This window comes from Pneumocystis carinii (genome assembly GCF_001477545.1).
Source record: "Pneumocystis carinii B80 chromosome Unknown supercont1.17, whole genome shotgun sequence".
In the NCBI taxonomy this organism is placed as follows: domain Eukaryota; kingdom Fungi; phylum Ascomycota; class Pneumocystomycetes; order Pneumocystales; family Pneumocystaceae; genus Pneumocystis; species Pneumocystis carinii.
In genome coordinates, this window is record NW_017264729.1 from 164,394 (window position 1) to 188,834 (window position 24,441).

The window sequence follows — 24,441 nt, forward strand, 5'->3', positions numbered from 1 at the left end:
AAAGAAGCCTAGTTTTATACTTATTTATATACATCAGAGTGTATTCGGATTATTTGTTATGTTGTAATAATTGGTTTTATCCATTCCAAAAATAGCCAAGAGATCGATATTGTAAGCATCGAAGTCCTAAGAGATCCCATTCTTTTTGTTTAATCCAAAAATCTTGTGATATTTTTAATTGACTAAATACACTTGCACCTTTCCATGTAAGAATTTGTGGATCCATATCCCTTGGAGGGGATAAAAATTGAATTGTCGGTTGTTTGATCTGTAATCTTTATTTTTTGTTAGCTTTAATATATTATATTTAATAAATATGTTTGTTTACTTGTCTTCTAAAACGTGTACAAAGCCAGGAAAAGCATATCCCCCTCCAACTAATAAAAGACTTTTATACATTGTTTTTTGACGTTCATCAGAGGGTGCATGTTCACATGCACGAGTAATACTTTCGACAATTGCTTCATCTAGAGGTTTCCATTCATTTGTCTCTTCTTCATGTACCATATCCGTATTATAAACGTTTTTTTCATAATTTTTAGAATCATTTTCAAATACCTTTGGGAAAAAATAAGACTTAATAAATTAATATTAACATAATATATATAATTTAACCCATATATTTTTACCATTGTTGCTAAAACTGGCTCATCATAAACTTTAAATTGAAATCTTTTTGTATTTCCTGGTTCTCCATGAAAGAAATGCAAAAGTTGTATTGATGTATTGCTTTCATTTGCTGTACAATGTCGAATTTTAAGTGTATCTGCAAGATGCCAATCTTGAACTTTTCTAAGATCAATTGCATATGGAAAATGATTTCTAAGAAGTAGACGAACAAAAAAACGTGTTACATCTTCTCCTCCATAACAAAGTTGAACTCTAATTATACATCAATGGTTTAATAAATAATTATTCTAAATAAACCTAGATTCTGGCAAACAAATACCTTCTTCAACACATGCAATACTTGTTGTTTGTGCACCAACATCAATAATACAAGCTGAAGAAAGACCCGCTCCAAAAGCGGTACATACTGATTCCTAATAATGTATTAAATATATGTATGAATATATATATGTATATGTATGTGTATATGTATGTGTATATGTATATATATGAAAAACATATTTAATAAATCATACTTAAACTAACCTGTAAAACACAAACTTTAGAAAATTGTAATTCCCGCATTATTATATCAAGCATCGCTTCTACATATACTTTATCATATGCATCTGGAATCACTAAAACTACTGCTAATGCTATCCAATCTATACGTTGCATTCCTAATGCAACTAATGCCGATTTCAAAATAGCAGAAATATCATCAATACATTGACGTGATGATACATAATCATTCTTATTTAAAACTCTATGACGTATAGGCCAAAATAATGTATAATCACCAGATGCACATGATGGTATTTTAAGTGCCTAAAAAAAATATATCAATTAAATATTTTAACGCGTCTTTACATTATTAATTCTAATCTTACCTTGTGTCCAACTAAACTTTCCGGTTTTTCACTCACATCTACCCACTCATCTGGGTTTACCGGCTCAACGGTCGCTTCCGGTAATACTTCCCGATTATATGCTATAACTAATTCTCGTGTATTCAATGACGTACGACGCTTTGGCAAACGAAACCGCGTTTTAAGCGAAAAATCCATTTCCTGAAGCATTTCTTCAAAATGTATGCGCTCTTTTTCCTCATCTATAGGTTTCGCGTCATCAACGCGAAAATGACGCGTCGCGCCGTGTCGATGCGCGATCACGTTAGGGATCGTCTGAGGATACGCGTCAGACGCTAACCCTATTCTTAAATACATCGAACCCGGATGAATCACAAGCACTTTTGCATCATTTCCCTAATCTCCATTAAATATTCTTTTTCCCTTTAAAATATAATATTATTAATCATTTATACTTGTTTTTCCTCCTCTTCTTCTGATCCTTCTTCCCCGTCACTCCTTCGCGTCTCTATTTTATTACCCTCCGTTTCTTCGGACCAGGTTTTACCCGAGGCCCTATACATTAGAATCTAAGGATTTATATGCATTTATAAATAAAACATATTAAAACATGTAATTACTTGATCTTCACGCTTAAGATATTCACTGTTTGTGTATTATTTTTTAGAATGGGTTAAACCCTTATTAAAAATATAGCTTACGTATAATAATTTTTTTGATTAATAGGCTGAATTACAGGGAACGTAGTAAATCTCATAGATTCATTGCGTCGCTGTTCATCAGGCGACGCTGTTCCTTTTTTTCTTGGAGGCATTTTTGTTTAATCTAATATATTATTAATATATTAGATGACGATGACTATATCTACGATGAAGCATTAAAAATAGAGAAATAAATGTATAGAGAGAGAGAATAATATAAATAAATAGATAGACTAAAATATAATACATATTATATATATATAATACATATATTTATTATAATATATAGAATAAAGCTATTTAAATTTATTTAAAAATTAATATTTAAACGTATTTTTTCTATGTATCGATAGTTATACCATGTTGTTGTAACCACTCAGTAGCTTCATTTATATCCTAATTTTATTGTAAAGAATTATTATTAATAAATAAATAATAAAGAAACCTTTAATATAAATCCATATGCATCTTGTTTATCATTAAATAAAATTAATTGAAATCCAAGATATCCTAAAAGAAAAGATCCGATGCTAACTAATAGCCAAAGTAAAATCTATTATGTATTATATAAGTTAATTTTAAAGGAGAAAAGTAACAGTAAAAGACCAAGTAATCAATTTTGAATTATTATTAGTAACCCAAGCGATGAAAGAAATAATAAGAAATATTAGAAGCCAATAAATTTTATTGAGTTTTTTATGTTGAAGAGAGTTTAAAGGATTAGATGAATCTTTCATAGTTTTTATGTATAGAAATAAAATATTGAATATGTCCTAAAAAATAAGGTAATACAAATATATATATAAATAAATAAATATAAATATATATAATTGAATAATATTTTTGTATATTTTATATGAATAGTATATGATAGAAAGTATTTTTATGTATTAAATAGAATTTGTATGTATTGTATGTATATTGTGTATTGTGTATTTTGTATTTTTTCACTTTAATATAGGGTATAGGGTACAGGGCTGGGTTATGTAGGGTTAGGTCGTAGAAAAATATGGAGAGAAGCTATTGTAAAATATATATATGTTTGTATGTTTGTTTGTATATGGTTTTTGTTTATTAAATCTTTTATTTATAAATAATATTTTTCAAAAAAAAGATTATCTAATCTTTAAAGATTTTTTATTTGAAATATATAATTAAAAATTATATATTTCAAAGAGAAAGTTGAAGACGATATCTTGCAGCAATACGCTCTTTCATATCTTTTCTTCCTTTTCTGTTTGTTTTATCTTCAACCCATTTCAAATCTTCAATCATAATGCTTTCTCCATCATGTCTTGTTTTCCAGCCACGAGACATAATATTATATCTTAAACTACCACTATATTTAATAAGACGAGGAAGTACGCGAACCTTAACGATTGCGTCGCTTGATGGTTTTTTCCTTCCAAGACGACCTGTATGTAATAAGATTGCAACAATATCAGAATCATCTGTATATATATCAGTACCCCATAATGCACGTTTTTTAATTTTATCATTTTCCGATTTATGAAAATATTGTCTAGCAATGCGAATAGTTAGAATTCCGTTTAATTTTCCATCAAGGCGTGGTACTGGATTAGATGGGGTATATATATGTTCTCCTAAATCCATTTCTTCCATGTCTTTTATGAAATTCATAACAGCGTCATTTTTAACGATTAATTTTGGCCTTGGAAGAGGTTCTTTTGGTTGAAGAAGAAGTTGCTTTTTCGTATCTTTTTGAAATTTCTTTTGTGAAGTTTCTTGTGACGTTTTAACCGGAGTATTTGATGCACTTGTTTTATATGAGGACTGATTAGTTTCATGTAACTTATGTTTAGTAGATGATCGAACTTTATGTTCATTTTCATGATGATCTGCTGATTTTGCGCCTAAACTTGAACGAAGATGTGCATTTTTTTGAACTTTTGGTGAGGTATTTGATTTATTCGAAAATTTAATCTTAGATGCAGGAGAATTATAATTTTCTTCCATATGATTCATTGGATATAATTTTCCTCGATCCATATTTTGATTTAATGGCTGATGTCCCTGGAAAAGCGGTGGTAATGTTGATGGAATAATTACATTATTTGAAAATAAAGGAACCGGTAGTTGAGATGATTGATTAAATGAATGAAGATGTCGATATCCATTACAGTTTTTTTTCTTTTGATTTGCTTCATCCTCATACATTAACATATTATTAAATGAGTGATATTGATTCATAGGTCTTGAAGAGTTCATATTCATATTTGGATGAAATACTTCATTTGAATATGGATGAATAAGCGACGGTATTGTCTCCCGATTATCTATTTTATTATTAATTCCTTCCATAGGAAAGTTTTTATTCGATGATTCTGTATTTGCATTCCAAGAAATAGATTCTTCACCAAGTACCGACTGAATAGACATCATAGGACAATGAAATGATAATGACGATATAGAAGGAATATTCTGATTCACTTTTACCGCACTTTCCTTAGATGAATTACTATGTATAAATGTATTTGTAGATAATGGTGATTTTTTCTCATACGACTCTCCTGATTCAAACAACTGCCCATCATCCGCCTTATCATTCAATTGGCATGTATTCTGTGCATCAAATCCCTTAGTATTATCCTTCATTGACTCCTCTAACCCTTTATATATTAACATTTCTATTTATGTTGTTTTTTTGGTCATTTTTTGGCCGTTTTTTACGCCATTTTCACCAAAAATATCCTTACTTTCACTTCTCTTTTCATTTTCCACTGTTTCCGAGCAATAATCTCGACTTTTTTGCTCCAAAAAATCTTCTTCTTTTCTCTCCTGTTTCTCCATCAATATACCCTTTCTATATCCTCTTATACAAAGTTTTTCTCTCAAAAATATATGTTTCCCCCTTAATAATCCCTTAAATATTGGTTTTTTCTACGTATTTCTTGCTTCTACTGTCCTTTAAATATTGGAAAAGTTGAGACTCCATAAACAAGTTCGATAAAGCTTTAAAGATATATATTTTCTAAGATTAGGGAAGAGTAAAAAAATACATGGAATTTCTTGAGAAAGAAGTGGTTGAATATATAGAATCAGAGAATAAAGGATATGAGATTTTGAGTATTTTTTTGATAAAAAAAGAGTTATCTAATTTTTATGAGATGAGGCAAAAAAAGAGTTTTTTTCAGATATTTTGTGTTTAAATGAGATGATCCGATCATGTTTTAATGATAAGTAGTTATTTTTTGGGTTTAAAGAGTTTCTGGAATGATCATTTTGTTTTTAGAATAAAAAAGATCCAGAATGAAGGGAATGAGCGGAGAAATGAAGAAAAAAGTCTTAATAAATATATATTTGATCATTATTATAAGGTAGAAAGGGTTTTAACATCAATTGATAGTATAAAGAAAAAATTAAATGTAATTTTTATGAAAAAAAAGATTTAAGGCTAATATTAGAAGTTGGATGATATGATTGAAGATATAAATAAGCTTGAAATGCAATTAAATTATGTTAAAAAGATGCTAAAAGAAGTTAAAGAAATGGATCAATAAGTAAGCTAAAAATTAGATATTTTATGTGTATAATATTTTTGTATATAAATTTGAGTAGAAAATAAGCAGAAATGAAGAGATGTATGATTTGTATAATTTATTATTAATAATTGTTTGATATTTAATTGAAAAAATATATTTTATGTATATTTTTGAATGATAAATCAATAAAATCAGAGTTGTTATGTATATATATATTGTTAATCATAGTATTCAAATAAAATCCAGAGTTTATTGTATTTGAGAATGTTTTGATTGTTTTGTAATTAATTTATAAACGAATACCCAGGAATATCTATCCAAATATTTGATCTAAGAAGTAAAGAAGTATAGATCTGATTTTTAGATAGTTATAGAGTATTTATATAAGATAATGATAAAATATGTATTCTTTAAGAATTAGATAAAGCCCTTATAATATCTGTAAATGTTAAATACGCTGTTAAATAAGATCAATCGAGATAGAAAATGTTTCGAATACTAATAAAACCTATTTATTGTTTAGATAATAGAAATTGAATATAAAATATAACATTTTCTTTTATTTTAATTATGATTCATTCTTTTTAGATCTTTTAGAAGCCCATATCTCTTTTAAACGAATTTTCCTCTGTAAAAATATTAGATTTAGAAACATGAATCTTAGATATATTACCTTTTTCCAGCGTGCAAGTCTATCTGCGTATTCTTCAGATGAAGGTTGCCATTTACTTTTTAAAATTCGTCGAATTGCTTCCGGAGAAACTTTATACATCTCTGAAAGTACAGGAACTGTATATTTTGGATTCTAATATCATTAATATATTTGTATTTTTTTAGAAAATATATAACTTGTTGACGAAGTGTTCTGATCTGATTAAGTGTATCCGGATCAAGTTTCTTTAAAGGATTCCATCCTTCAGGAAACTTTTCCTTAAGTGCTATTTTTTGTTTTTTCCACTGTGGAAGTTTATTTTCTCTCCTTGTATCATTTTTTAAACTTTGTATATTTTGATAAGATGTTTTTGATAAAGTATTATTTTTCAAATATTTCTTTTTTATTTCCTCATGATTTAGAGGTGATGGAAGATTCCATTTATTCTTTCTTTTCTGTATATTTCCAATTAAATCTGTTTTTTCTAATAACAATTTTGGTTTGTAATTTAAACTTCTTTTAAAAAAACGCAAAAACATTAATTATATATTAATTTCCCTGATCATTTAAAAGCCAAAAAGTAGTTTATTTGCTTTGTTGTATTTTAAAACACCTTAATCCTTTATATAATATATATATATATAACGATATTTATAAAGATAAGTTTGATTAAAAGTTGAAAAAGCACCTTTTTCCTGAATATAAATAAGCAGAATGAATATATTTTTTGATGCAATATTTTCTAAAGATTGTAAATTTAAATGATAAAATATTTATAATTAAGTATGTTTAATAAAGTGTCCATAATTAAAAGATTTATAAAAATCAATCATTTCAAGAGTTGTGTGCTTAACAAGATCCATTAACGCTTTATCAAAATGTTTTTTTTCTATATTAATTGCATTAATATTATCGTGCATAGCATTGATTCCTGCATCTTGACATAAAGCAACAATTTCTGCCCCAGAACAACCATCTGTCTAAATAATATTAGCTAGAATATCATAAATTTAAGAATATATCCTACTTTTTCTGATAAATCCTCTATATCTACATCATTTGCTACATTCATTGTTCTAAATTTTATTCTAAAAATATCTTTGCGTGCTTCTAGATCAGGAAGACCTACATATAAAATTTTATCAAATCTTCCTGGTCTTAATAATGCATTATCCTTTATTTTTTTTAGTCTTTTGATTTAATTGTAATCCATTTTAAAACTTACAATAACGTCAGGCCTATTAGTTGCTGCTAAAACAGTAACATTAACAAGATTTTCAATACCATCCAATTCATTAAGTAATGCTGATAATACCCTATCATTTGTTTCTTCTCCCATTCCTCTATTAATGGACAATGCATCAATTTCATCCTAAAATTATTTAAAAATATATCCAATTATAAGATTTCTTTACAAAAAATATAATGCTTGGGCTTGCTAAGCGTGCCTTTCTAAATATTTCACGAATTGCTCTTTCACTTTCCCCAACATATTTGTTAAATACTTCAGGACCTTTAATTGCAAAAAAATTAACACCTGCTTCTGTAGCTGCTGCTTTTGCAATTAATGTTTTTGAACAACCAGGAGGTCCATAGAGCAATATACCCTTAGGAGGATTGATTCCTAACCTTGTAAATGTTTCTGGATGCTATAAAATAATTTTAGAAATATTTAAATATATAAAAATACCAACAGTCAAAGGCCATTCAATAGCTTCTCGTAATTTTTGTTTTATTATCTGTTGCCCACCTATATCTGACCATCTAACATGTGGTGTTTCCAAAAATATCTCAAATATGTTAAATAATTATAGATCAAATAGAAAATATTAAATACTTCTCTCATTGCACTCTGTCTAACATTTTTTAATGCAATTTCAAGATCATATTTAGATATAGTAAAGTCCTTTTCAGGAATATCTTTAGCAATTCCTCGTTTTATAGCTAATATTGATGCTTCTCTACAAAGAGATGTTAAATCTGCTCCAACATATCCATGTGTTCTTTTTGCTAATCTTTTAATATCATCTTCATCTAAATCATGTGGCATTTTGTTAAAATGAAGATTTAAAATTTCCAATCTAGCATCTACATCAGGAACACCAATCTCAATCTCTTTTTCAAATCTTCCTGGTCTACGTAAAGCTTCATCAAGTGTATTAGGCCTATTTGTAGCTCCAACTACAACAATTTGTCCAGAACTGTTCATTCCATCCATCAATGTCAAAAGTGTAGCAACAATTCTTCTTTCAACTGTATCTTCCCCTCTTTTTGGAGCAATTGCATCAATTTCATCTATAAAAACAATACTTGGCTGGTTCTTCTTTGCATTTTCAAATATTTTACATAGATTTGCCTCTGTTTCTCCTAGATATTTCCCAATAACAGATGGCCCATTTACCAATTCCACATATGCCTTTGTTTCACTAGCAATTGCCCTTAGAAGCATAGTTTTTCCTGTTCCTGGTGGCCCATACAATAGAACACCTTTTGGTGGGCTTATACCAAATATCTCAAAATATTCTGGCTTCAATAAAGGAAGTTCCACATAGTCCTTAAGCAATTCAATTTGATGTTTTAACCCACCAATACTTTCAAATGTAATTTTAAAAGATGGATTATCTTTTATATTCCATGATAAAACAACTTTAGTATCTTTTGTTATTAAAAATACCTCCTGATAAACACTTTTATCCCCAAGTTCCATCGTTTTCATCCTATCTGTAAGCTCATTTATCTCATTTGCCATTTTAATCTTAACAATAATGGGTTTTCCTTGATATTCATATTCATATTCTGACCCTATAGAAACATATCTTATTTTTACAAGAAAGTTCATCATTTTGTTTAACATATTATCTTCTGATTCTAAATCTAATGTTTCAATCCCTATAATTTGTGCTTTTACTAAGGGCAATGGATATTTTCTTACTGAAACTTGTTGTCCTAGTAAAATTTTCCCTTTTTTTCGAAGATCTTCTGATAGTTTAACTTCTATTTATCCTTCTTAACCCTTATACTATATTTTCTTCTGATTATTACCATCAGCTCCTGTTCCTGAGTGCATCCAGGCCATTCCAAAGGAATAGGACGTTGATAACTTCTCATTCTCTACTAAAACAAGATCTCCTGTACTCAATCCCGCTCGTTTTAACTGGGAACTATTTAAATAAACCTTATTTAAGACGTTTATCTTTGTTTCTGGGCTTTGTTGCACTGTTAAAGATGATAATACTTCTTTATTTATATGAGATGAGGCATTTTGCAATTGAGAAGCATCAGGCTTCTTTCTAGGATTAATATTGAATGTATTCTTTGGCATAGTTGTATATTTATCTGAAATTCTTGTTTTTTTTTCAGAATTTATTTATCTAATATGTATTTTATATTTAATAAATATAAGTCTGTAAATTGATGAATAAAATACACAGATGTGTAGATAAAGCATTGCATTAAGAACATCTAAATTGTTATGTTAATATCTGTAAAATTTAATGTTAAGTCTCGATAATTTTGTTTATAAAATATAAGGAAACATAACTTTCCTATGTTTAGGATAATCACTAAACTCTTTTATGTATCGTGAATGTTTTTTTAATGCCCAAAGCCACATCTGAATACCACTAACAGTAAGAAATATCCAAGCTAAAAAAGAATTATAAAATATTAATAAATATTAATAACTTACATGATAATGAATGACTTAAACATGCAATAACAAGCCATGATATGTATTCAAAAAAATAATTTGGACATGAAACAAGATCAAAACCAAATCCTTTAGGAATTTGTCGAACTGTTGTCTTCTTAGGTCTTAAATTACGCAAAATAAGATGTGTTTTCAGATTTGCATACTCTGAAAACTAAAATATCCCTCTTAACAATATAAAATAAAAATAATTCATATTTTTACCATCCATAAAATAACATAGCTTGTCAAAATAATCTTTGATTCATATATATATGAAAACCATGGTCCATACATCCAATATGCCATATTTATACCCCCAAGAACCCAATAATGAAAACAATTCTTAAATAAATTCATTCTAGGCATCGTATTCATTGAAAATCGATGCACTAAAAGCGTTTCTAGCTCTCGTTTTACATAATGAAGAACAATAAGAACAAAAATAATTCTGATCCCATCAAAAAAAAAAAAAAAAACGACAATCATTATTGCCTTTGATTATACGAATGTTTAACTATATTTCCATACAATAAACCCTGTATAAATCGAGATTTATACACCAATGGATGTATACATAATGGTCCCAAATATTCCGCCAAAAAAACCGTTTTCCACCCAATTTGAGGGCCAAGATCTTTTACAATAATATATTCCTCATCATATATACTATTAATATCCTCTTCTTTCTTCAAAATCCTCTCATTAACCAAAAGTCTTAGCCGGTTTTCCGGCAATTTGGTAGCTTTTGAAACCTCTTTAAAGATCGATTCTATTTTCTTATCATTAGAACCCACTGAAACAGTGTCTTTAAGTCCTTTTATATGTCTTCCTCTGCTTTTAAGCTTGAATTCAGTCATTTTAGTGGGTTTTTTATTTTTTTGAGGTTAAAAGTGTTGATTTTTTTTTAATTTGAACGATCCAACGTCAAAAAAAAGTGGGAGAGAAAAGATGTCGGAAAAGAGGCTTAAATAGTGGATAATAAAGGTATTTTATAGTAAAATATGAAAATTTGAAGCATTTTTAATATATAATAGTTTTTGAAGCGGAAAAAATGACCCAGATTTACACCGTTTTGAGTACAGATACTCGGTCAGAAAAGATGAAGATATTATGGGGGATTTATTGAGAAAAAATAGGATCTGCGTATGCACAGTAGGGCTTCCAGCACGTGGGAAAACGTATATTTCGGAAAAAGGTTTTTTTTTTGGGGAAAAAAGCCGAATTAATGAGATAAATATGAAGTAAGACGATATCTTACATGGCTTTCAATACCGACGAGAACGTTTAACGTCGGGAATTACCGTCGACGACAATCTATTCCTTTTCCTCTTGCAGAATTTTTTAACCCGGAAAACGCAGCAGGAGAAGAGGCCCGTAGAAAAGCAGCAGAAGCGGCGCTTACAGATATGATGACATGGTTTAAAGAGGAATCAGGGATTGTTGGTATTCTTGATGCAACGAATTCAACTAGAAAAAGAAGACAATGGATCCGAAGTGTTTGTGAGGAAAACAATGTACTTTGTATGTTTGTGGAATCTATATGTAATGATGAAAAAATAATTATAAATAATATAATGGATGTTAAACTTAGTTCACCGGATTATAAAGGACAGGATTCAGAAAAGGTGATTTTTTTTTTTTTGATTTATTTTTTAAAATAAAAATATGATAGTCAGCATTAGATTTTTTAAAACGAATTAAATATTATGAACAAGCATATCAACCTTTAGATGAAGGGGATTTTTCATATGTAAAGTTAATAGATGTTGGACAAAAAGTTATTATAAATCGAATTCAGGATTATCTTCAAAGTAAAATTGTTTATTATTTGATGAATTTACATATCAAACCAAGGAGTATTTGGCTAAGTAGAGTGTGTTATATAATTTATTATTTAAAATTTTTTAATTTTTATTTAGCATGGTGAGAGTGAGTTTAATTTACATGGGATTATTGGGGGAGATTCAAGTTTAAGCTCCCGTGGTCTTCAATATGCTGAAGAACTTCCAAATATTCTTCAAAAGTCGTTAGGAGAAGCACCTCTTATAGTATCTGAATATAATATTTTTTTTTTAAGAAAAATAATAATTATATAGGTATGGACATCAACATTGAAAAGAACAATAGAAACGGCACAATATCTTCCTTATAAGAAACTAGAATGGAAAGCATTGGATGAATTGAGCGCAGGTGTTTTTGATGGAATGTCATATGAGGAAATGAGGGTTCTTTTTCCTGATGAGTAATTTATAAAATAAATATTTTCTATTCTAATTTTCTGCAGATTAAATTCTAGGGAAGATGATAAATTTAATTACAGATATTCTGGAGGGGAATCATATAGGGATGTAGTTACTCGGTTAGAACCTGTTATTATGGAACTTGAGCGTCAAGAAAATGTTTTAATTATTTCTCATCAAGCTATTCTTCGTTGTATTTATGGATATTATCATGATCTTAATCAAGAAGTTTTTCCATTTGTAGATATACCTCTGCATACTGTTTTAAAACTTACACAGGCACCATATTCGACATTTGAAGAACGGTATATTGATTGTATATTATGTTTAATATTTAATGATTTATAGATTAACAACAACTATTCCTGCAGTTAGTACATACAGACCTAAAAAACCAAAATCATCAGGAAGTCAATCAAAAGTTCATTAAGTCCTACATAAATATTGCTTTTATATTTTTTATTATATATTTCAGTCTTAAATACAATTTTATCTAATTTGCATATCTGAAAACGTTAATATCTAAAATGTATATGATATTATAGGTCCAATTTCTTGCTTATATCAATGCTTAAATTCAATTATGTACACAAGATATTGTTTTATGTATAGTTTTATAAAAACTCATGATTGCAATTAAATAAATAAATTACTCAAACATTCAGTGTATATGATTTGCATATTATTTGGAATAGAACATATATTTTTCCATATATAATCATATTCATTTAATTCCCCAATGTTTGACATAAATTTAATAATAACGTTATGATCTACTGATAATCCTTTAAAAATAATAGATGGTATAAGTTCTTTTATAAGTAATTCCCATACTCCCCCGCATGAAAAAAGACATGCAATAAAATCAAAAATGCTTTTTAATAATAATTGCTTTATCTTTAGAAATTAGCTATAAACAATTAAAATTTATATATTATAATACTTCTTCTTCTTGATTAAAATCCGAAATAAGGCTGATTTCTTGATTTCTAAAATTATGCAGCCAGGTATAATTTTTTTGAGATTTCTTTAATGTCCATTCCCTATATATTTGCCTTTGAATAGTTTCTAAGTATTTTTTTTGCAATTCTACAATATATAAATCTGGCCAACGAATATTTTCCTTTCCCCATGATATCCATGAAACAAATATAGGCGTTAATTTCAAAAATTTAGAGATATATTTCCATAAATCTTCAATGTTCATATTTTCAGCTATATAAAGATGCTTATTTCCGTAATAATCAGTATAATTTATTGATCCTAGAAGTTCCACTAAAACTGCCAATATTTCAAAAATCTTAACAGAACCATATATTGCTAATGAAGTGGATGATTCGAAAAATGTTTTAAGACAGGATAAAAGGACTTGAAAGAAAGATTCCATAATATTTAAAATAGAACATATGTAAAAATTTTGATATTTATATTGCAAAAGACCAGAAAAAAGCTCTTTTGTAGCTTCTAACATTGGAATTATATATATCCATGTAATATGAGACCTTGAATATGCTATATACGCACTAAAAACTTCATCAATAACAAAACAAACAAGATTAAGCGTTTGAATTTTACTAATAATTAGTTAAATGAATTTTTATATGTGTACACTTACATATGCATAGCTATATTATTATCTTCTGTGTCACTCATGACAAGACGCATTAAAGTAGAAAACCTATTTCTTTTATGTTCAAATAATGCAATTTCGCATTTTGCTTTAATAAATCTAAACAATTCTTGTTGTATCAAAGGATTGTTTAAGTTTCTTTTTTCATAACCCTTAAGTTTTTTTGCTGTGTAAATAATATCTTCTTCAGGTTGTGGAAAATTTGTAGAATTAGTAAACCAATCTAAAATTGGAAGACTATTCTCATTAACAAATTCGCCGCAGTATTGTAATACACAACCAATAAGCTTCTGACATAAATCAATATATTTTTTGATATCACTATCATTTTCTTGGACTAATTTCTAAAAACTATTAACACAGATATTAAAAATTAAAAATTCTAAACTTGATAAGTGTCTTTCATAGAATGAAATAGGTTTGATAGATATGTTAAAAACTCACTTTTAGTATTTTGCATTATATTTTCTGATTCTAAATGAGTATAAATTTCTCCCATATTTGCCAATGTATCTATTGAAATGTTAGTAAATATATTAAAATAGAAGTTTTAAATTACTTGAAATTAAAGAAAATTGGTAATATTTTATTTCATGTAATTTAATTTCAAAAAGACCAGATTTTTTTGAAAATGGAACATTTTTCCATAATTTGTTAGAAAAATCAATATTTAGGATAAGACTTGTTAAAGTATGTTGATTATAAAGTTTATTTTCAACAATGACCCGAAACCAATAAGATATAAATGTAATACGATAGGACTAAATTATTAAAAAGAACAAAAGCATTAATAGAACTTACAAAATATGCGTTAGGACATTCTTGAATAACTTTTGACATAAAAACGACTCCAGCCTTATTGATTTTTGAATTATTTCCAAAACGAATCCATGATTCTTGTCCATAATCTAAATAATTTGACCATTCCTTAGAAAAATTAACTTAACAAGTAATAAAATAACTAAAATTTACTTTAATCCCATTTCTTACTAAAAGATCTGCAGTGAGTACCCAACACTCAATAACTGCATCAAGTAATTCATATGAAATTTCAACATCAGAGCCCAAATAATTGGATAACATTTGAAAAATCTCACCACTTAAAGTTTCATTAATAATCTAATAAAATAAATAAATAAATAAATAATCAATATAATAAAATTAAACTAAACCATAGAAAAATTATGTTCAATATTATTTCCAGGGTCATTATTATCAATTAAATCATAAAATACAGATATATCTCCGTAATCCTGGCTATCTTCCATATATGATTCATTGTGTTTTTCATAAGAACCTTTTTTACATAGTTGTCTAATAAAGCTAGACGTTAAATTTAATGCCTCAATTATTACAGAACTTGGAATGACAGATGAAGAATTAAATAAGTTTGTTGAAGAGGCTTTAGTATGTTAAAATAGAAATTAAAGCATATTTTTTTACCTTTACAAAATAATTGCAGAATTTTTCCTTTATTAACATTATTTTCAACAGTATTAATAATCTCTTTTTTACAACGCAAACATGAAATCATTACATCCTCAAGCTGTTTTAGATTATATTTTAGTAATTTATCATTTGAATAATATTTCAAAATATCAGATTCAAATTGACGTTTATATGTACGATATATTGACAAATATTCTTCTCTTGTTGTATCTAATACCAAATCATACCAATTACATATAGCTTGAAAATCATCATTGTTTGAATTGAATAATAGAAAACGTGTTAGATATAACCATGCTTTAAGGTTTACCAATTTTGCTTTACAATGTGCATTTTCTAATTGAACCAAATCCTGTATCATTGCTATAGGTGGTCGATATTGATTAGGAACAATTCGAAATAATATAAGAAGAAGACTATGATGATTTTCAAGAGAAATGAAATCCTGAATAGAAAGTTCTTGACTGTTTGAGTATTTTCGATTATGAAGAGGAGTTATACGAGATATTAAAATTTTTAAATCCTTTGAAGGTATGAAAGAACTATTTAATTGTATCTTTAATTGATCCAAGACAAGAATAATTACTTTTAAAAAAATATGAAAACATGTATCAGATGTTTCAATCGAAGTAGAAGGAGGATCTTTAAGATTCTGAATAAAAGATGGATAGCCTGGTGTATTTTCATTAATTAAATTTCGAAGTTGTCTTTTGCAAAAAAAAGTGTATAAGAAAATAACAATAGATTTTGCATTTGACCATTTCCAAGTAGAAATGAGATAATGACACCTTCCAAACAAAGTTCGAATATACATGTTTTGACTATTTCCTAATTCTTTTTTATAAATCTCTGTATTTTCGAAAAAATTTGATAAGATTTTTTCTATCATTATCCAATTAGCTAATCCATTTGGAACACCAGAGACGCCAGATATATTAAATTGATATAATACAGTTAAATTTATTATAGAATACCAACATTTCTCATGATCAAGAAACTCATATATTTCAGAAGAATTGATTATTTTTAATTCAGAATTTAAAAGAGTCCAAAAATTTGGTACAAATTCTCCAAATAAATTATTAGAAAAATCCATTATATGGATTGTCACTATCCAGACTTCGATAAAATAATCATTATTGTTGATTCCCATTGATGAATATTTCGAGCTATTTTGTTTTCTTAGACCGGAATTCAAAGAATCAAATCCAAATTGCAATAAATGTTTGACTAACCTTTGAGATGTATCTGTAATTATTCTACACATATCATGAAATCTAGGGATATCATTTTCTCTAAAATATGATTTTGCAAATTTAAAAGCAAAAACCAGAAAAAACATTTGAAGTTGAAAAAAAAGTTTTACTGGTATTGATTTTAAAGACAGATTTTCATAAATTTGAATTGAAGGAATCAATTGTTGAGAAAGATTTTCGCATAGCTCTAGAAGATTTTTCGAAAACTCTATTAAAAATTCCAAAGTATTATTTTGTAACCGAAAATTAATATAACGAAATATGTAAAGTAAATATGAATATAAAGAATCATCAATAGTATTTTCTTCTTTAGACTGTTGAATATTATATCTTAAGATATTGTATGATAACTCTTCAAATATTTTTTGTATCTTTTCGATATCTTCAAAAAGATTATTTTGTACCTTATAATCAAATATAGTATAACAATCAATGGAACATGATGATTCATTTGCATCATTATTATCATTTGATTCCGATAATAATTTTTGAAGTAAACCACTACCAATAAATGTCTCTGAATCAAAAAAAATATCTTGTTTAATAGGGTTAACATTAAATGTCATTGAAAACGTTGATTTTTGTAACCAAAATTGCTCCAATGATTGCTGAAAATAATTATTAGTATTTTCCCTTTGCACATTTACTTTATTTGTAATATGACGATGAATTATAGTATCATCAAAATGATTAGAATCGATTCTTTTGGCTATTGATTTACGATTATAATGCCTTGTTTTTAAATCATTCATTTTGTTTTCCATATTATTGTCAATTTTATCAATAATATCTGGCTTAGATAATGGTAATTTATCCAACCAATCATAAATAGATTTATATTTATCTGTAATGCAACTTTTAGGTATAATTCTTTCGTAATAACTTTTATTTGATCTTTTCATGAAATTTTCTGATATATTTTTTTCTAATCTCCCTTGAAAAAGCATTTTCCCTATAATTTTTTTAAAATTAACATCCTTTACTTCCACGTTTTGTTTTGTTTCATGTGTTTCACTAGATAAACAGGGAATATTTTCCGTAAAACTGATAGAATTCATTAGAGATTTTGGTTTTGTATAACAAGAAAAAATATCATTCTTTGAATAAACAGGTGTTAACGTCCCTTGTCTCCATTTTTCAAATATTTCATTTATCTCTTGTCTATCATCAAAATTATCAAAAAAAAAGACTTTTCTATAGGGATAAGTTCGACCAAGATCTTTTCGAGATTTCATAATTCGACATACTAAGTTAATGAATCTTGGAGGAGCCTGTTGGTTTCTATCTTTATGTTGTTTAAAAAGATCCAGAATTCCTATCCTAGTTACTCTTTTTTTTTTCTTTATAAACTTGAATGAAGATTTATTTAGTCTTTTGGTTTTTTCTGGCAATAGATATCTTGAAATTTTCTTCAAAGAATTTTCATACGTATTATCTTTTCTATGTCTTTTTTGAAAATACGTATAATTATTAGATCCTCTTATTCCTGAATACATTCTATTTATCAATTTTCTTTCTGAAACATCATTAGCATCAGATGATTCATTAGAAGAATAATAATTATTATTCTTGTTTTCCTTAAAATCCGAATATTTTATCTTTTTAGGTTGATGGCTTAAATTGTTAGTATCTATGTTTATTGAAAAAGGTTTTAAAGTTGATGGAAATTTTGCCATTTTCTTTTTTACTAAACCTTTTCTATTCTCTTCTTGAATATATGTTTTCTTTACACATGGATTCATCTTTGAATGAGAATTTGATATGATAAACTTGTTTTCTAAAGTAAGGTATGACGGTGGCAAAATTCCTTTGAGCTTTCTTTTATAACGAGAAATATCATTCATAAAAATTTGTTCCTCATAAGAATAATCCTCTTTTTTTGTATCTGATTCACTACTATCCTGTAAAGTATATTTTATCCTGGAATCCTGTTTTATTGGAACCATTGATGGTGAATGGTGGCTTGAAAATGATACTTCAGAAACATTTGAAACATCATTTTCTGAACCACATTCTTCATTTTCTATTTCAGATACTCTCTTAAGATTTTCAGCCGATTTAAAAATCGTTATTTCTGTATCTGAATTATAATGTAAAAACTAAATCAATCAATCAATCAATATATATATATAACCCTATAAAATTAACATACATTCTCCGCTTTCTTACTACGTTCTAAACTGCTGATTGCTTGTTTTTGCAATGCTTTTTTCACTCGTTTAAGACGCCAATTATGACGATTAGGATTAATAAAAGTCGCACTTGGTTTATTTCTTTTAAACTCTTCTAATTCTATTTAAGCACTTTCTCTCCTCATAATTATATAATAAAAATGTACCAAATTCCTCATTTTCTGAAATTATATGTGCTAATGTCGTTTGCGATTCTTTACTATCTTGAGATTCATATTGTGTATCTTCATCATCTAATTCTAAATATTTCATAGATTCATTTTCTACCGGATTTATCCCAATCCTTCTAAATTCCTCATTATGCCTTAAAAAATCATATGTATAAGGTCTTTTTTGTTCTGGTCGCCGTTTTCGAAATTGTCGTTTTTCTACCCATTTTTCTGCTATTTTTTCCTCTTCATTTCTTACTATCTCCTTCTCCTTATCTTCCTCTATCTCTGTTTCAATATTCCAGATCTCTTCCTCTCCTTCTGAACATGATATCTCCAAATCTTTTTTTTTTTCAATCATTTTATCATCTTTTCAAATAATTCATACTCAAAAACGCCTTTTTTTCACCAAATACTATTTCTTCTCCTAATACCATCAAATCCTTACCATATATCTCATGATAATACACTTTTATTCATCTTATTTTTTTATTCTTAAAGATTATCTGTCCTTAACGTTGATCCGCTGCTAATCCTTAACCCGTAATGTTATACAAAAAAAACATGCAATAATACTTTTTTCCGTCTTTAAATAATCCTCAATTCAATAATTCAATACTCCCTTCTCTCTTCTTTGCCTCTTTTCTTTCTATTTTTTCCATAATACTTATCCACTAAATTCTTTTTCATTTTTTTAACAACAACTACCCTTCAAAACAAAAAATTCCCCTTCTTTATTCTTACTTAACCCCAAAACATCCCATTTATTTGGCTCTTCCGTCTTCTCAAACAAATCTTCATATTTTAACATAATAGGCCTATCTTTTCTCACTGAAACAAGGCCCCTTACATATTTAACATTCACCCCCCTAATACTACTAACAAAATCAATATTTTTTAACAATTCCCGCACTTGTTTTCCTCCTTTATCGTCCTCTGGAAATGATAAAAAACTCCTCTTATATAGACTTTTTATGCCCTTCTCGTCTTGTTTTTTAAACCCCTGCTTCTTCATACCGTTTATCATACTATCAACCGATAAAATACTCATATCTAGACGTTTCATCGCTTCTTTTACACCCCTCATATTCACTCCTTATATATTCTTCATTTTATCCCAATCTCCCCCTAAATTCATCCTTTTTAATCCCTGAAAAAACCCTGATACTCGTAAAATAGACCTTTCTACTGTTTGTCACTACGTTTACCTCTTAATTCTCACTTTTATTACCTCTTTTTTCAAAAATACGTTTTTTTGACGTTCTCCTCGTCCCCGTATTAAACCCCAGATCTGTCCCTAATCCCCCCCGAACAGCCCTATATATTACCAAGAAGCATTAAATATATACAGGAAGACCCTATTTTTGCCTATAAATATGTCAGATCCAGTCTCATTATTGCTAAAAGTTAGTGTATTTTATAGTAATTATTAAGAAAGCTTATCAGCACACTATAGGCTGATAAGAAGTCGTCAGGACATGGAGGAATTTTGTCATTTTTTGGGAATAAATATAGTGAAGCAGCAGAACTATATATTGAAGCAGCTAATGGATTTCGGCTAAAAAAAAAGGGTATAAAGAGGCTATATGAGGGTATATTTGTGTTTATTTTTTTATAAGGGAAGGAGGCCGGGGAAGCACTGGAGAAAGCAGCGTTAATGCAATTGAAAATGGAGGAGAGAGATGATGCAGCAAATACACTTGTAGAGGCATATAAGTCGTATAGAAAGACGGATCCGATAGGTTTTATGGGTTATTTATGTATAATAAATATTGAAGGGTAAATGTGTATATAGATGCGGCACGAGTGATAGAGAGTGCTATAGAGATGTTTACAATTCGCGGGAATTTTAGAAGAGCAGCGAGTTATAAAATGGATGTAGCATCGCTTTATGAATTAGAATTAATGGATTCACAAAAAGCTCTTGAAAGTTATGATGAAGCGGGAGAATGGTATTCTAACGATCAAGCAGAGGCGTAAGTAAATGTATAAAAATTGGTAGAAAGATGAATATTGAGGGGTTAGTCTTGCGAATAAAGCATTTTTAAAAGTGGGGGAGATTGCGGCATTAAATGAGCAATATCCATTAGCTATACGAAAATTCGAAGATGTTGCTCGAAAAAGTATAAATAATAATCTTATGAAATGGGGAGTGAAAGACTGCCTTTTTAAGGCGGGGTTATGTCATCTTAATTCAGGAGTCAATTATATTTTAATATGATATATTTTTTCTTATTTTATATATAGGATATGGTAGCTACACGAAGGGCTCTTGAACACTATATTGATTTGGATATAACGTTTCAATCAACGCGTGAATATAAATTGTTAGAGGTGTGTTAATTTTATTTTTTTTTAATTAGAATTTTTTGATATAAATATGAAATTAGGATATCTTGGAAGCTATTGAATCAGGGGATTCTGATTTATTTACAGAAAAAATTAGGGAATATGATCAGCTTAGTAAATTTGATAAATGGAAGACGACTCTTCTATTAAGAATTAAAAAGTCTATTAATGAAGAGCCAGATTTGACATAAAAATGTTATCGTTAATTCATAATTCATTTTTTTCGCTGTTTTAAAAGGATTGTTTTTATGTAATTTTAACAGTATTCTTAGAATATGTTCATTATTTATATATTTTTAATATCTTCTACATTTTCAAACTTTGAATTTTGACATCAAAAAAATTTATAGAAAAATACAAAGTATTTTTATCTTTTAAGAAGCATTATTAATAGCTTTTAGAATGGTTCAATCAGGTGTTTTTTAATATGAATCCTCTTTTTTTCAAGTTTTTATAAAGAAAGAATTATAAAAAATATAAGATAAGGATTATGAAAATTAAATTGGCTATTTATACACAAACCTTCCATTTTAACAGATATTTATTATATGGATATATATATACAATCAAGAAAAGTCTTTATTTGCAGAAAAAAGGATATAGTTCTTCATATTTTTCTACATTTGAAGTCTGTTTAAACATTTTTATTATTTAAAACTTAATAAAAATGTATAGGATTGTCATATTTCGCCATCTATCACTAAGGCATTGAGATTGGCTTTTCCTCATATTTATAAGCCTACAGCTATTCAATCAAAGATTTTTTCTAGTCTTATTTCAAAGACTTCTTTATTTATTCGTAGCTGGACAGGAACAGGCAAATCATTTGCACTTGCTTTATATGCCTTGAACTGTACTCGATCTATTTCTAAGAAAAGACCTTATAATCCTACTTTAACAAGTGTTATTTTGGTTCCAAATAATGATTTAGCACATCAATACAAACAATGGATTGAAAATATTATAAAAAACTATGAAAATCCTATTAAACATATTGAAGATATTATTCAAGTTTTAACAAGGAACAATTATGACGAAAATCTTCAAATTGAGAGATTAAAGCAGTTTCCAAGTCCACATATTTTAGTTTCAACACCAAATAGGTTATTAGACATATTAAATGAACTTGGAGAAAGTTATAAGGATTATATAGATTTCAAAAATCTTCAGTCTATCATTATTGATGAGGCAGATCATGTTCTTGATCCATTAAAATGCTTTTCAATAAAGAAAATGAAGCAAAATCGGCATCATTTGCCTCCAGGTCAAATTCTATTAGATCATATTATAACATCTAGGAATAAAACGTCTAAAACTAAGGCAGAGTTCATTTCTGATAATTATCAACTTATTTGTTTATCTGCTACTCTGGATAAAAACTTAAGGCGCTTGATTTACTCTAAAAATTGGAACAGAAATCAAATTATTCCTTTAATAAATATGTCTGGCTTTGATAAAGATTCTGATTCTGGAATTCCAATTGGAATTAATCATTATGTATTAAAAATAAATTCAATTGAACATGATAAAATTCATATTATGGATGCTATTCTACCTGAATTTAAAAGAAAGGCATTAGATATTAAGAAGAAAGCAGAAGAAAGATATAGGAAAAGGCTTAAACTCTTGAAAGATGTTTTTATGATTAGCAATTTGAAATCAAATTCTACTAGCTTGGAAGATATTATTGCTATTACTTTAAATCATTTGATTAAATTAGATGATGTAAAGAATGCTATAATTTTTATATCACATAATCTTTCAAGAGCTGCATTTGTTGAGAAATGCCATTTTCATGGATTGACATCTGTTGTAGAATTAAGAGAGTCAATTACACAAGGCGAAATAAATCAAAATAAAATATATGTAATAAACTATTCATCTGCACGAGGCATTGACTTGCCTGGTTTAACTCATGCTTACATGATAGGAAGACTTAATGATCATGTAAAATATATTCATATGGCAGGAAGAATTGGAAGAATGGGACAAACTGGAAAAATGATTTCAATTATACCATCTTCATCAGAAAAACTAATAGATGATTGTTTTTCTAAAGAAGCTGCAATGATTCTTCATAAAGCCAAGGTTAATCTTACATCTTACTTTACTGAAACACATGGTCACGAAATATTCATTGGAAAAAAATATATTTAGTTTTGCGTATTCATTTATAAATTTACACTGTTAATTTTAGTATCTTAATAAATTACACCATAATATATGGTCTAAATTCCTCTTATTTACTACCATTTGATATACTTCTTGATCTAGAATAGCTTCTTCCTCGAGAATAACTCCTTCCACGAGAATAACTACGTCCTCTAGAACGACTTCTTTCACTAGAATAGCTTCGACTACGGCTACTATAACTGCTATAACTAGATAACCTATTTTTCGAATTCCCATTATGTCGGTAATATGGACTTGATGATTTCGAACTTCTATGAGGTCTATATGAATCTCCTAGTCTAGAATCTCTCATATTCCTTCTAGGAGGTGAATATGGCCTTCTATATCGCTTCATTCCCATAGATCCTCGTCGTACCGGCGAAAATGACGATTTACGTGCATTTGACGGTCGTGGCGTAACAATTGATACCGTAATCACTGATCCATCGATTTGTCCCTCATTCATATGAGATATCGCTGCATTTGCACTGCTTGATGATGCATAAACAATGTAACATAGTCCTCGGTTAATATTCACTATTTTTTCCTTAATTTCTCCTTTTTACCCCGGAAAAAACATACATCTTCGGTTCATAGGCATATCTACTGATCGGATTTCTCCGTACGATCCAAATATCTCTTCAATATGGGCCGCTGTCACATTTCTTGTCAATTTTTCCACTAAAATCTAAAATTCATCAAATTTTCTCCTTAAACTCCCGTTTTTTCCCCAAAAACCTTTGATGAACTTCTAGACGGTGATACTGAGCGTCTAGAACATCGTGAAACTGAACGACTATTCCTATATCCTTTCGGACTTCTTGATCTTGATGATATTGCCGAGCGAGATTCCATTATTAACAACAATTAAATGTTCTAGTACCAAGATCTAGTCTATATAAAGCTCTATAACTCTTTTATTATCTATAAAAGCCTTAAAAAGGGCCTTACCTGGCGATTTTTTAGTGAGACCGATTTT

General features: G+C 28.1%; 13 protein-coding genes across 13 annotated transcripts; 4 read left to right on the forward strand and 9 right to left on the reverse strand.

Moving 5' to 3' along the window:
* Positions 1 to 30: 30 nt before the first annotated feature.
* T552_03493 (hypothetical protein) lies at positions 31 to 2,337 on the reverse strand. Its single transcript, XM_018371995.1, has 9 exons — positions 2,180 to 2,337; positions 2,099 to 2,123; positions 1,934 to 2,047; positions 1,500 to 1,874; positions 1,156 to 1,437; positions 928 to 1,043; positions 630 to 882; positions 329 to 576; positions 31 to 275 (listed from the first exon to the last, which is right to left on the reverse strand). The coding sequence occupies exons 1-9, from the start codon at positions 2,290 to 2,292 to the stop codon at positions 77 to 79; spliced, it is 1,725 nt and encodes a 574-aa protein (XP_018224248.1). The 5' UTR covers positions 2,293 to 2,337; the 3' UTR covers positions 31 to 76.
* A 135-nt stretch (positions 2,338 to 2,472) lies between these two features.
* On the reverse strand, positions 2,473 to 2,962 carry T552_03494 (hypothetical protein). The gene is made up of 3 exons (XM_018371996.1): positions 2,776 to 2,962; positions 2,625 to 2,732; positions 2,473 to 2,575 (listed from the first exon to the last, which is right to left on the reverse strand). Exons 1-3 carry the CDS (start codon positions 2,914 to 2,916, stop codon positions 2,519 to 2,521), a joined length of 306 nt encoding a protein of 101 aa, XP_018224249.1. The 5' UTR covers positions 2,917 to 2,962; the 3' UTR covers positions 2,473 to 2,518.
* A 341-nt stretch (positions 2,963 to 3,303) lies between these two features.
* Positions 3,304 to 4,928, reverse strand: T552_03495 (hypothetical protein). The gene is made up of 2 exons (XM_018371997.1): positions 4,897 to 4,928; positions 3,304 to 4,809 (listed from the first exon to the last, which is right to left on the reverse strand). Exon 2 carries the CDS (start codon positions 4,793 to 4,795, stop codon positions 3,350 to 3,352), a length of 1,446 nt encoding a protein of 481 aa, XP_018224250.1. The 5' UTR covers positions 4,796 to 4,809; positions 4,897 to 4,928; the 3' UTR covers positions 3,304 to 3,349.
* Positions 4,929 to 5,153: 225 nt separating this feature from the next.
* On the forward strand, positions 5,154 to 5,716 carry T552_03496 (hypothetical protein). Its single transcript, XM_018371998.1, has 4 exons — positions 5,154 to 5,266; positions 5,308 to 5,380; positions 5,433 to 5,565; positions 5,608 to 5,716. The coding sequence occupies exons 1-4, from the start codon at positions 5,200 to 5,202 to the stop codon at positions 5,698 to 5,700; spliced, it is 366 nt and encodes a 121-aa protein (XP_018224251.1). The 5' UTR covers positions 5,154 to 5,199; the 3' UTR covers positions 5,701 to 5,716.
* Positions 5,717 to 6,161: 445 nt separating this feature from the next.
* On the reverse strand, positions 6,162 to 6,919 carry T552_03497 (hypothetical protein). Its single transcript, XM_018371999.1, has 4 exons — positions 6,532 to 6,919; positions 6,356 to 6,487; positions 6,234 to 6,310; positions 6,162 to 6,190 (listed from the first exon to the last, which is right to left on the reverse strand). The coding sequence occupies exons 1-3, from the start codon at positions 6,871 to 6,873 to the stop codon at positions 6,251 to 6,253; spliced, it is 534 nt and encodes a 177-aa protein (XP_018224252.1). The 5' UTR covers positions 6,874 to 6,919; the 3' UTR covers positions 6,162 to 6,190; positions 6,234 to 6,250.
* A 149-nt stretch (positions 6,920 to 7,068) lies between these two features.
* T552_03498 (hypothetical protein) lies at positions 7,069 to 9,700 on the reverse strand. Its single transcript, XM_018372000.1, has 7 exons — positions 9,377 to 9,700; positions 8,172 to 9,328; positions 8,029 to 8,124; positions 7,750 to 7,983; positions 7,560 to 7,706; positions 7,362 to 7,508; positions 7,069 to 7,314 (listed from the first exon to the last, which is right to left on the reverse strand). Exons 1-7 carry the CDS (start codon positions 9,654 to 9,656, stop codon positions 7,114 to 7,116), a joined length of 2,262 nt encoding a protein of 753 aa, XP_018224253.1. The 5' UTR covers positions 9,657 to 9,700; the 3' UTR covers positions 7,069 to 7,113.
* Positions 9,701 to 9,808: 108 nt separating this feature from the next.
* On the reverse strand, positions 9,809 to 10,905 carry T552_03499 (hypothetical protein). Its single transcript, XM_018372001.1, has 4 exons — positions 10,518 to 10,905; positions 10,248 to 10,473; positions 10,023 to 10,197; positions 9,809 to 9,979 (listed from the first exon to the last, which is right to left on the reverse strand). Exons 1-4 carry the CDS (start codon positions 10,880 to 10,882, stop codon positions 9,852 to 9,854), a joined length of 894 nt encoding a protein of 297 aa, XP_018224254.1. The 5' UTR covers positions 10,883 to 10,905; the 3' UTR covers positions 9,809 to 9,851.
* Positions 10,906 to 11,092: 187 nt separating this feature from the next.
* On the forward strand, positions 11,093 to 12,695 carry T552_03500 (hypothetical protein; the record flags this gene model as incomplete). Its single annotated transcript, XM_018372002.1, has 7 exons — positions 11,093 to 11,220; positions 11,268 to 11,650; positions 11,698 to 11,898; positions 11,945 to 12,073; positions 12,122 to 12,267; positions 12,310 to 12,570; positions 12,614 to 12,695. Exons 1-7 carry the CDS (start codon positions 11,136 to 11,138, stop codon positions 12,693 to 12,695), a joined length of 1,287 nt encoding a protein of 428 aa, XP_018224255.1. The 5' UTR covers positions 11,093 to 11,135.
* Positions 12,696 to 12,901: 206 nt separating this feature from the next.
* T552_03501 (hypothetical protein) lies at positions 12,902 to 19,378 on the reverse strand (the record flags this gene model as incomplete). The annotated part of the gene is made up of 12 exons (XM_018372003.1): positions 12,902 to 13,162; positions 13,209 to 13,839; positions 13,881 to 14,239; positions 14,284 to 14,408; positions 14,455 to 14,656; positions 14,697 to 14,822; positions 14,868 to 15,014; positions 15,068 to 15,297; positions 15,339 to 18,699; positions 18,753 to 18,886; positions 18,939 to 19,283; positions 19,330 to 19,378. 12 exons carry the CDS (start codon positions 19,376 to 19,378, stop codon positions 12,902 to 12,904), a joined length of 5,970 nt encoding a protein of 1,989 aa, XP_018224256.1.
* A 175-nt stretch (positions 19,379 to 19,553) lies between these two features.
* Positions 19,554 to 20,028, reverse strand: T552_03502 (hypothetical protein; the record flags this gene model as incomplete). The annotated part of the gene is made up of 2 exons (XM_018372004.1): positions 19,554 to 19,645; positions 19,686 to 20,028. The coding sequence occupies 2 exons, from the start codon at positions 20,026 to 20,028 to the stop codon at positions 19,554 to 19,556; spliced, it is 435 nt and encodes a 144-aa protein (XP_018224257.1).
* Positions 20,029 to 20,317: 289 nt separating this feature from the next.
* On the forward strand, positions 20,318 to 21,481 carry T552_03503 (hypothetical protein; the record flags this gene model as incomplete). The annotated part of the gene is made up of 7 exons (XM_018372005.1): positions 20,318 to 20,347; positions 20,398 to 20,512; positions 20,561 to 20,683; positions 20,737 to 20,917; positions 20,967 to 21,141; positions 21,189 to 21,275; positions 21,332 to 21,481. The coding sequence occupies 7 exons, from the start codon at positions 20,318 to 20,320 to the stop codon at positions 21,479 to 21,481; spliced, it is 861 nt and encodes a 286-aa protein (XP_018224258.1).
* Positions 21,482 to 21,838: 357 nt separating this feature from the next.
* Positions 21,839 to 23,447, forward strand: T552_03504 (hypothetical protein; the record flags this gene model as incomplete). Its single annotated transcript, XM_018372006.1, has 2 exons — positions 21,839 to 21,922; positions 21,966 to 23,447. 2 exons carry the CDS (start codon positions 21,839 to 21,841, stop codon positions 23,445 to 23,447), a joined length of 1,566 nt encoding a protein of 521 aa, XP_018224259.1.
* A 36-nt stretch (positions 23,448 to 23,483) lies between these two features.
* On the reverse strand, positions 23,484 to 24,363 carry T552_03505 (hypothetical protein). The gene is made up of 3 exons (XM_018372007.1): positions 24,201 to 24,363; positions 24,045 to 24,150; positions 23,484 to 23,999 (listed from the first exon to the last, which is right to left on the reverse strand). The coding sequence occupies exons 1-3, from the start codon at positions 24,315 to 24,317 to the stop codon at positions 23,530 to 23,532; spliced, it is 693 nt and encodes a 230-aa protein (XP_018224260.1). The 5' UTR covers positions 24,318 to 24,363; the 3' UTR covers positions 23,484 to 23,529.
* Between the last annotated feature and the right edge of the window lie 78 nt (positions 24,364 to 24,441).

Coding starts and splice junctions, on each gene's coding strand:
- T552_03493 (XM_018371995.1), bottom strand. CDS start 2,292: ATGCCTCCAAGAAAAAAAGGAACAGCGTCGCCTGATGAACAGCGACGC. Junction 883..927: donor ATTTGTTTGCCAGAATCTAG/GTTTATTTAGAA, acceptor ATGTATAATTAG/AGTTCAACTTTGTTATGGAG. Junction 577..629: donor AGCCAGTTTTAGCAACAATG/GTAAAAATATAT, acceptor TAATTTATTAAG/TCTTATTTTTTCCCAAAGGT.
- T552_03494 (XM_018371996.1), bottom strand. CDS start 2,916: ATGAAAGATTCATCTAATCCTTTAAACTCTCTTCAACATAAAAAACTC. Junction 2,733..2,775: donor TGATTACTTGGTCTTTTACT/GTTACTTTTCTC, acceptor AATACATAATAG/ATTTTACTTTGGCTATTAGT. Junction 2,576..2,624: donor CATATGGATTTATATTAAAG/GTTTCTTTATTA, acceptor CAATAAAATTAG/GATATAAATGAAGCTACTGA.
- T552_03495 (XM_018371997.1), bottom strand. CDS start 4,795: ATGAAGGATAATACTAAGGGATTTGATGCACAGAATACATGCCAATTG.
- T552_03496 (XM_018371998.1), top strand. CDS start 5,200: ATGGAATTTCTTGAGAAAGAAGTGGTTGAATATATAGAATCAGAGAAT. Junction 5,267..5,307: donor TAAAGGATATGAGATTTTGA/GTATTTTTTTGA, acceptor AATTTTTATGAG/ATGAGGCAAAAAAAGAGTTT. Junction 5,566..5,607: donor GTATAAAGAAAAAATTAAAT/GTAATTTTTATG, acceptor TAATATTAGAAG/TTGGATGATATGATTGAAGA.
- T552_03497 (XM_018371999.1), bottom strand. CDS start 6,873: ATGTTTTTGCGTTTTTTTAAAAGAAGTTTAAATTACAAACCAAAATTG. Junction 6,488..6,531: donor TCAGAACACTTCGTCAACAA/GTTATATATTTT, acceptor TAATGATATTAG/AATCCAAAATATACAGTTCC. Junction 6,311..6,355: donor GACTTGCACGCTGGAAAAAG/GTAATATATCTA, acceptor ATATTTTTACAG/AGGAAAATTCGTTTAAAAGA.
- T552_03498 (XM_018372000.1), bottom strand. CDS start 9,656: ATGCCAAAGAATACATTCAATATTAATCCTAGAAAGAAGCCTGATGCT. Junction 9,329..9,376: donor CTCAGGAACAGGAGCTGATG/GTAATAATCAGA, acceptor AAGGATAAATAG/AAGTTAAACTATCAGAAGAT. Junction 7,315..7,361: donor TAGAGGATTTATCAGAAAAA/GTAGGATATATT, acceptor AATATTATTTAG/ACAGATGGTTGTTCTGGGGC.
- T552_03499 (XM_018372001.1), bottom strand. CDS start 10,882: ATGACTGAATTCAAGCTTAAAAGCAGAGGAAGACATATAAAAGGACTT. Junction 10,198..10,247: donor GCTATGTTATTTTATGGATG/GTAAAAATATGA, acceptor GGGATATTTTAG/TTTTCAGAGTATGCAAATCT. Junction 9,980..10,022: donor TTTAAGTCATTCATTATCAT/GTAAGTTATTAA, acceptor ATTCTTTTTTAG/CTTGGATATTTCTTACTGTT.
- T552_03505 (XM_018372007.1), bottom strand. CDS start 24,317: ATGGAATCTCGCTCGGCAATATCATCAAGATCAAGAAGTCCGAAAGGA. Junction 24,151..24,200: donor CGTCTAGAAGTTCATCAAAG/GTTTTTGGGGAA, acceptor GATGAATTTTAG/ATTTTAGTGGAAAAATTGAC. Junction 24,000..24,044: donor TATGCCTATGAACCGAAGAT/GTATGTTTTTTC, acceptor AGGAAAAAATAG/TGAATATTAACCGAGGACTA.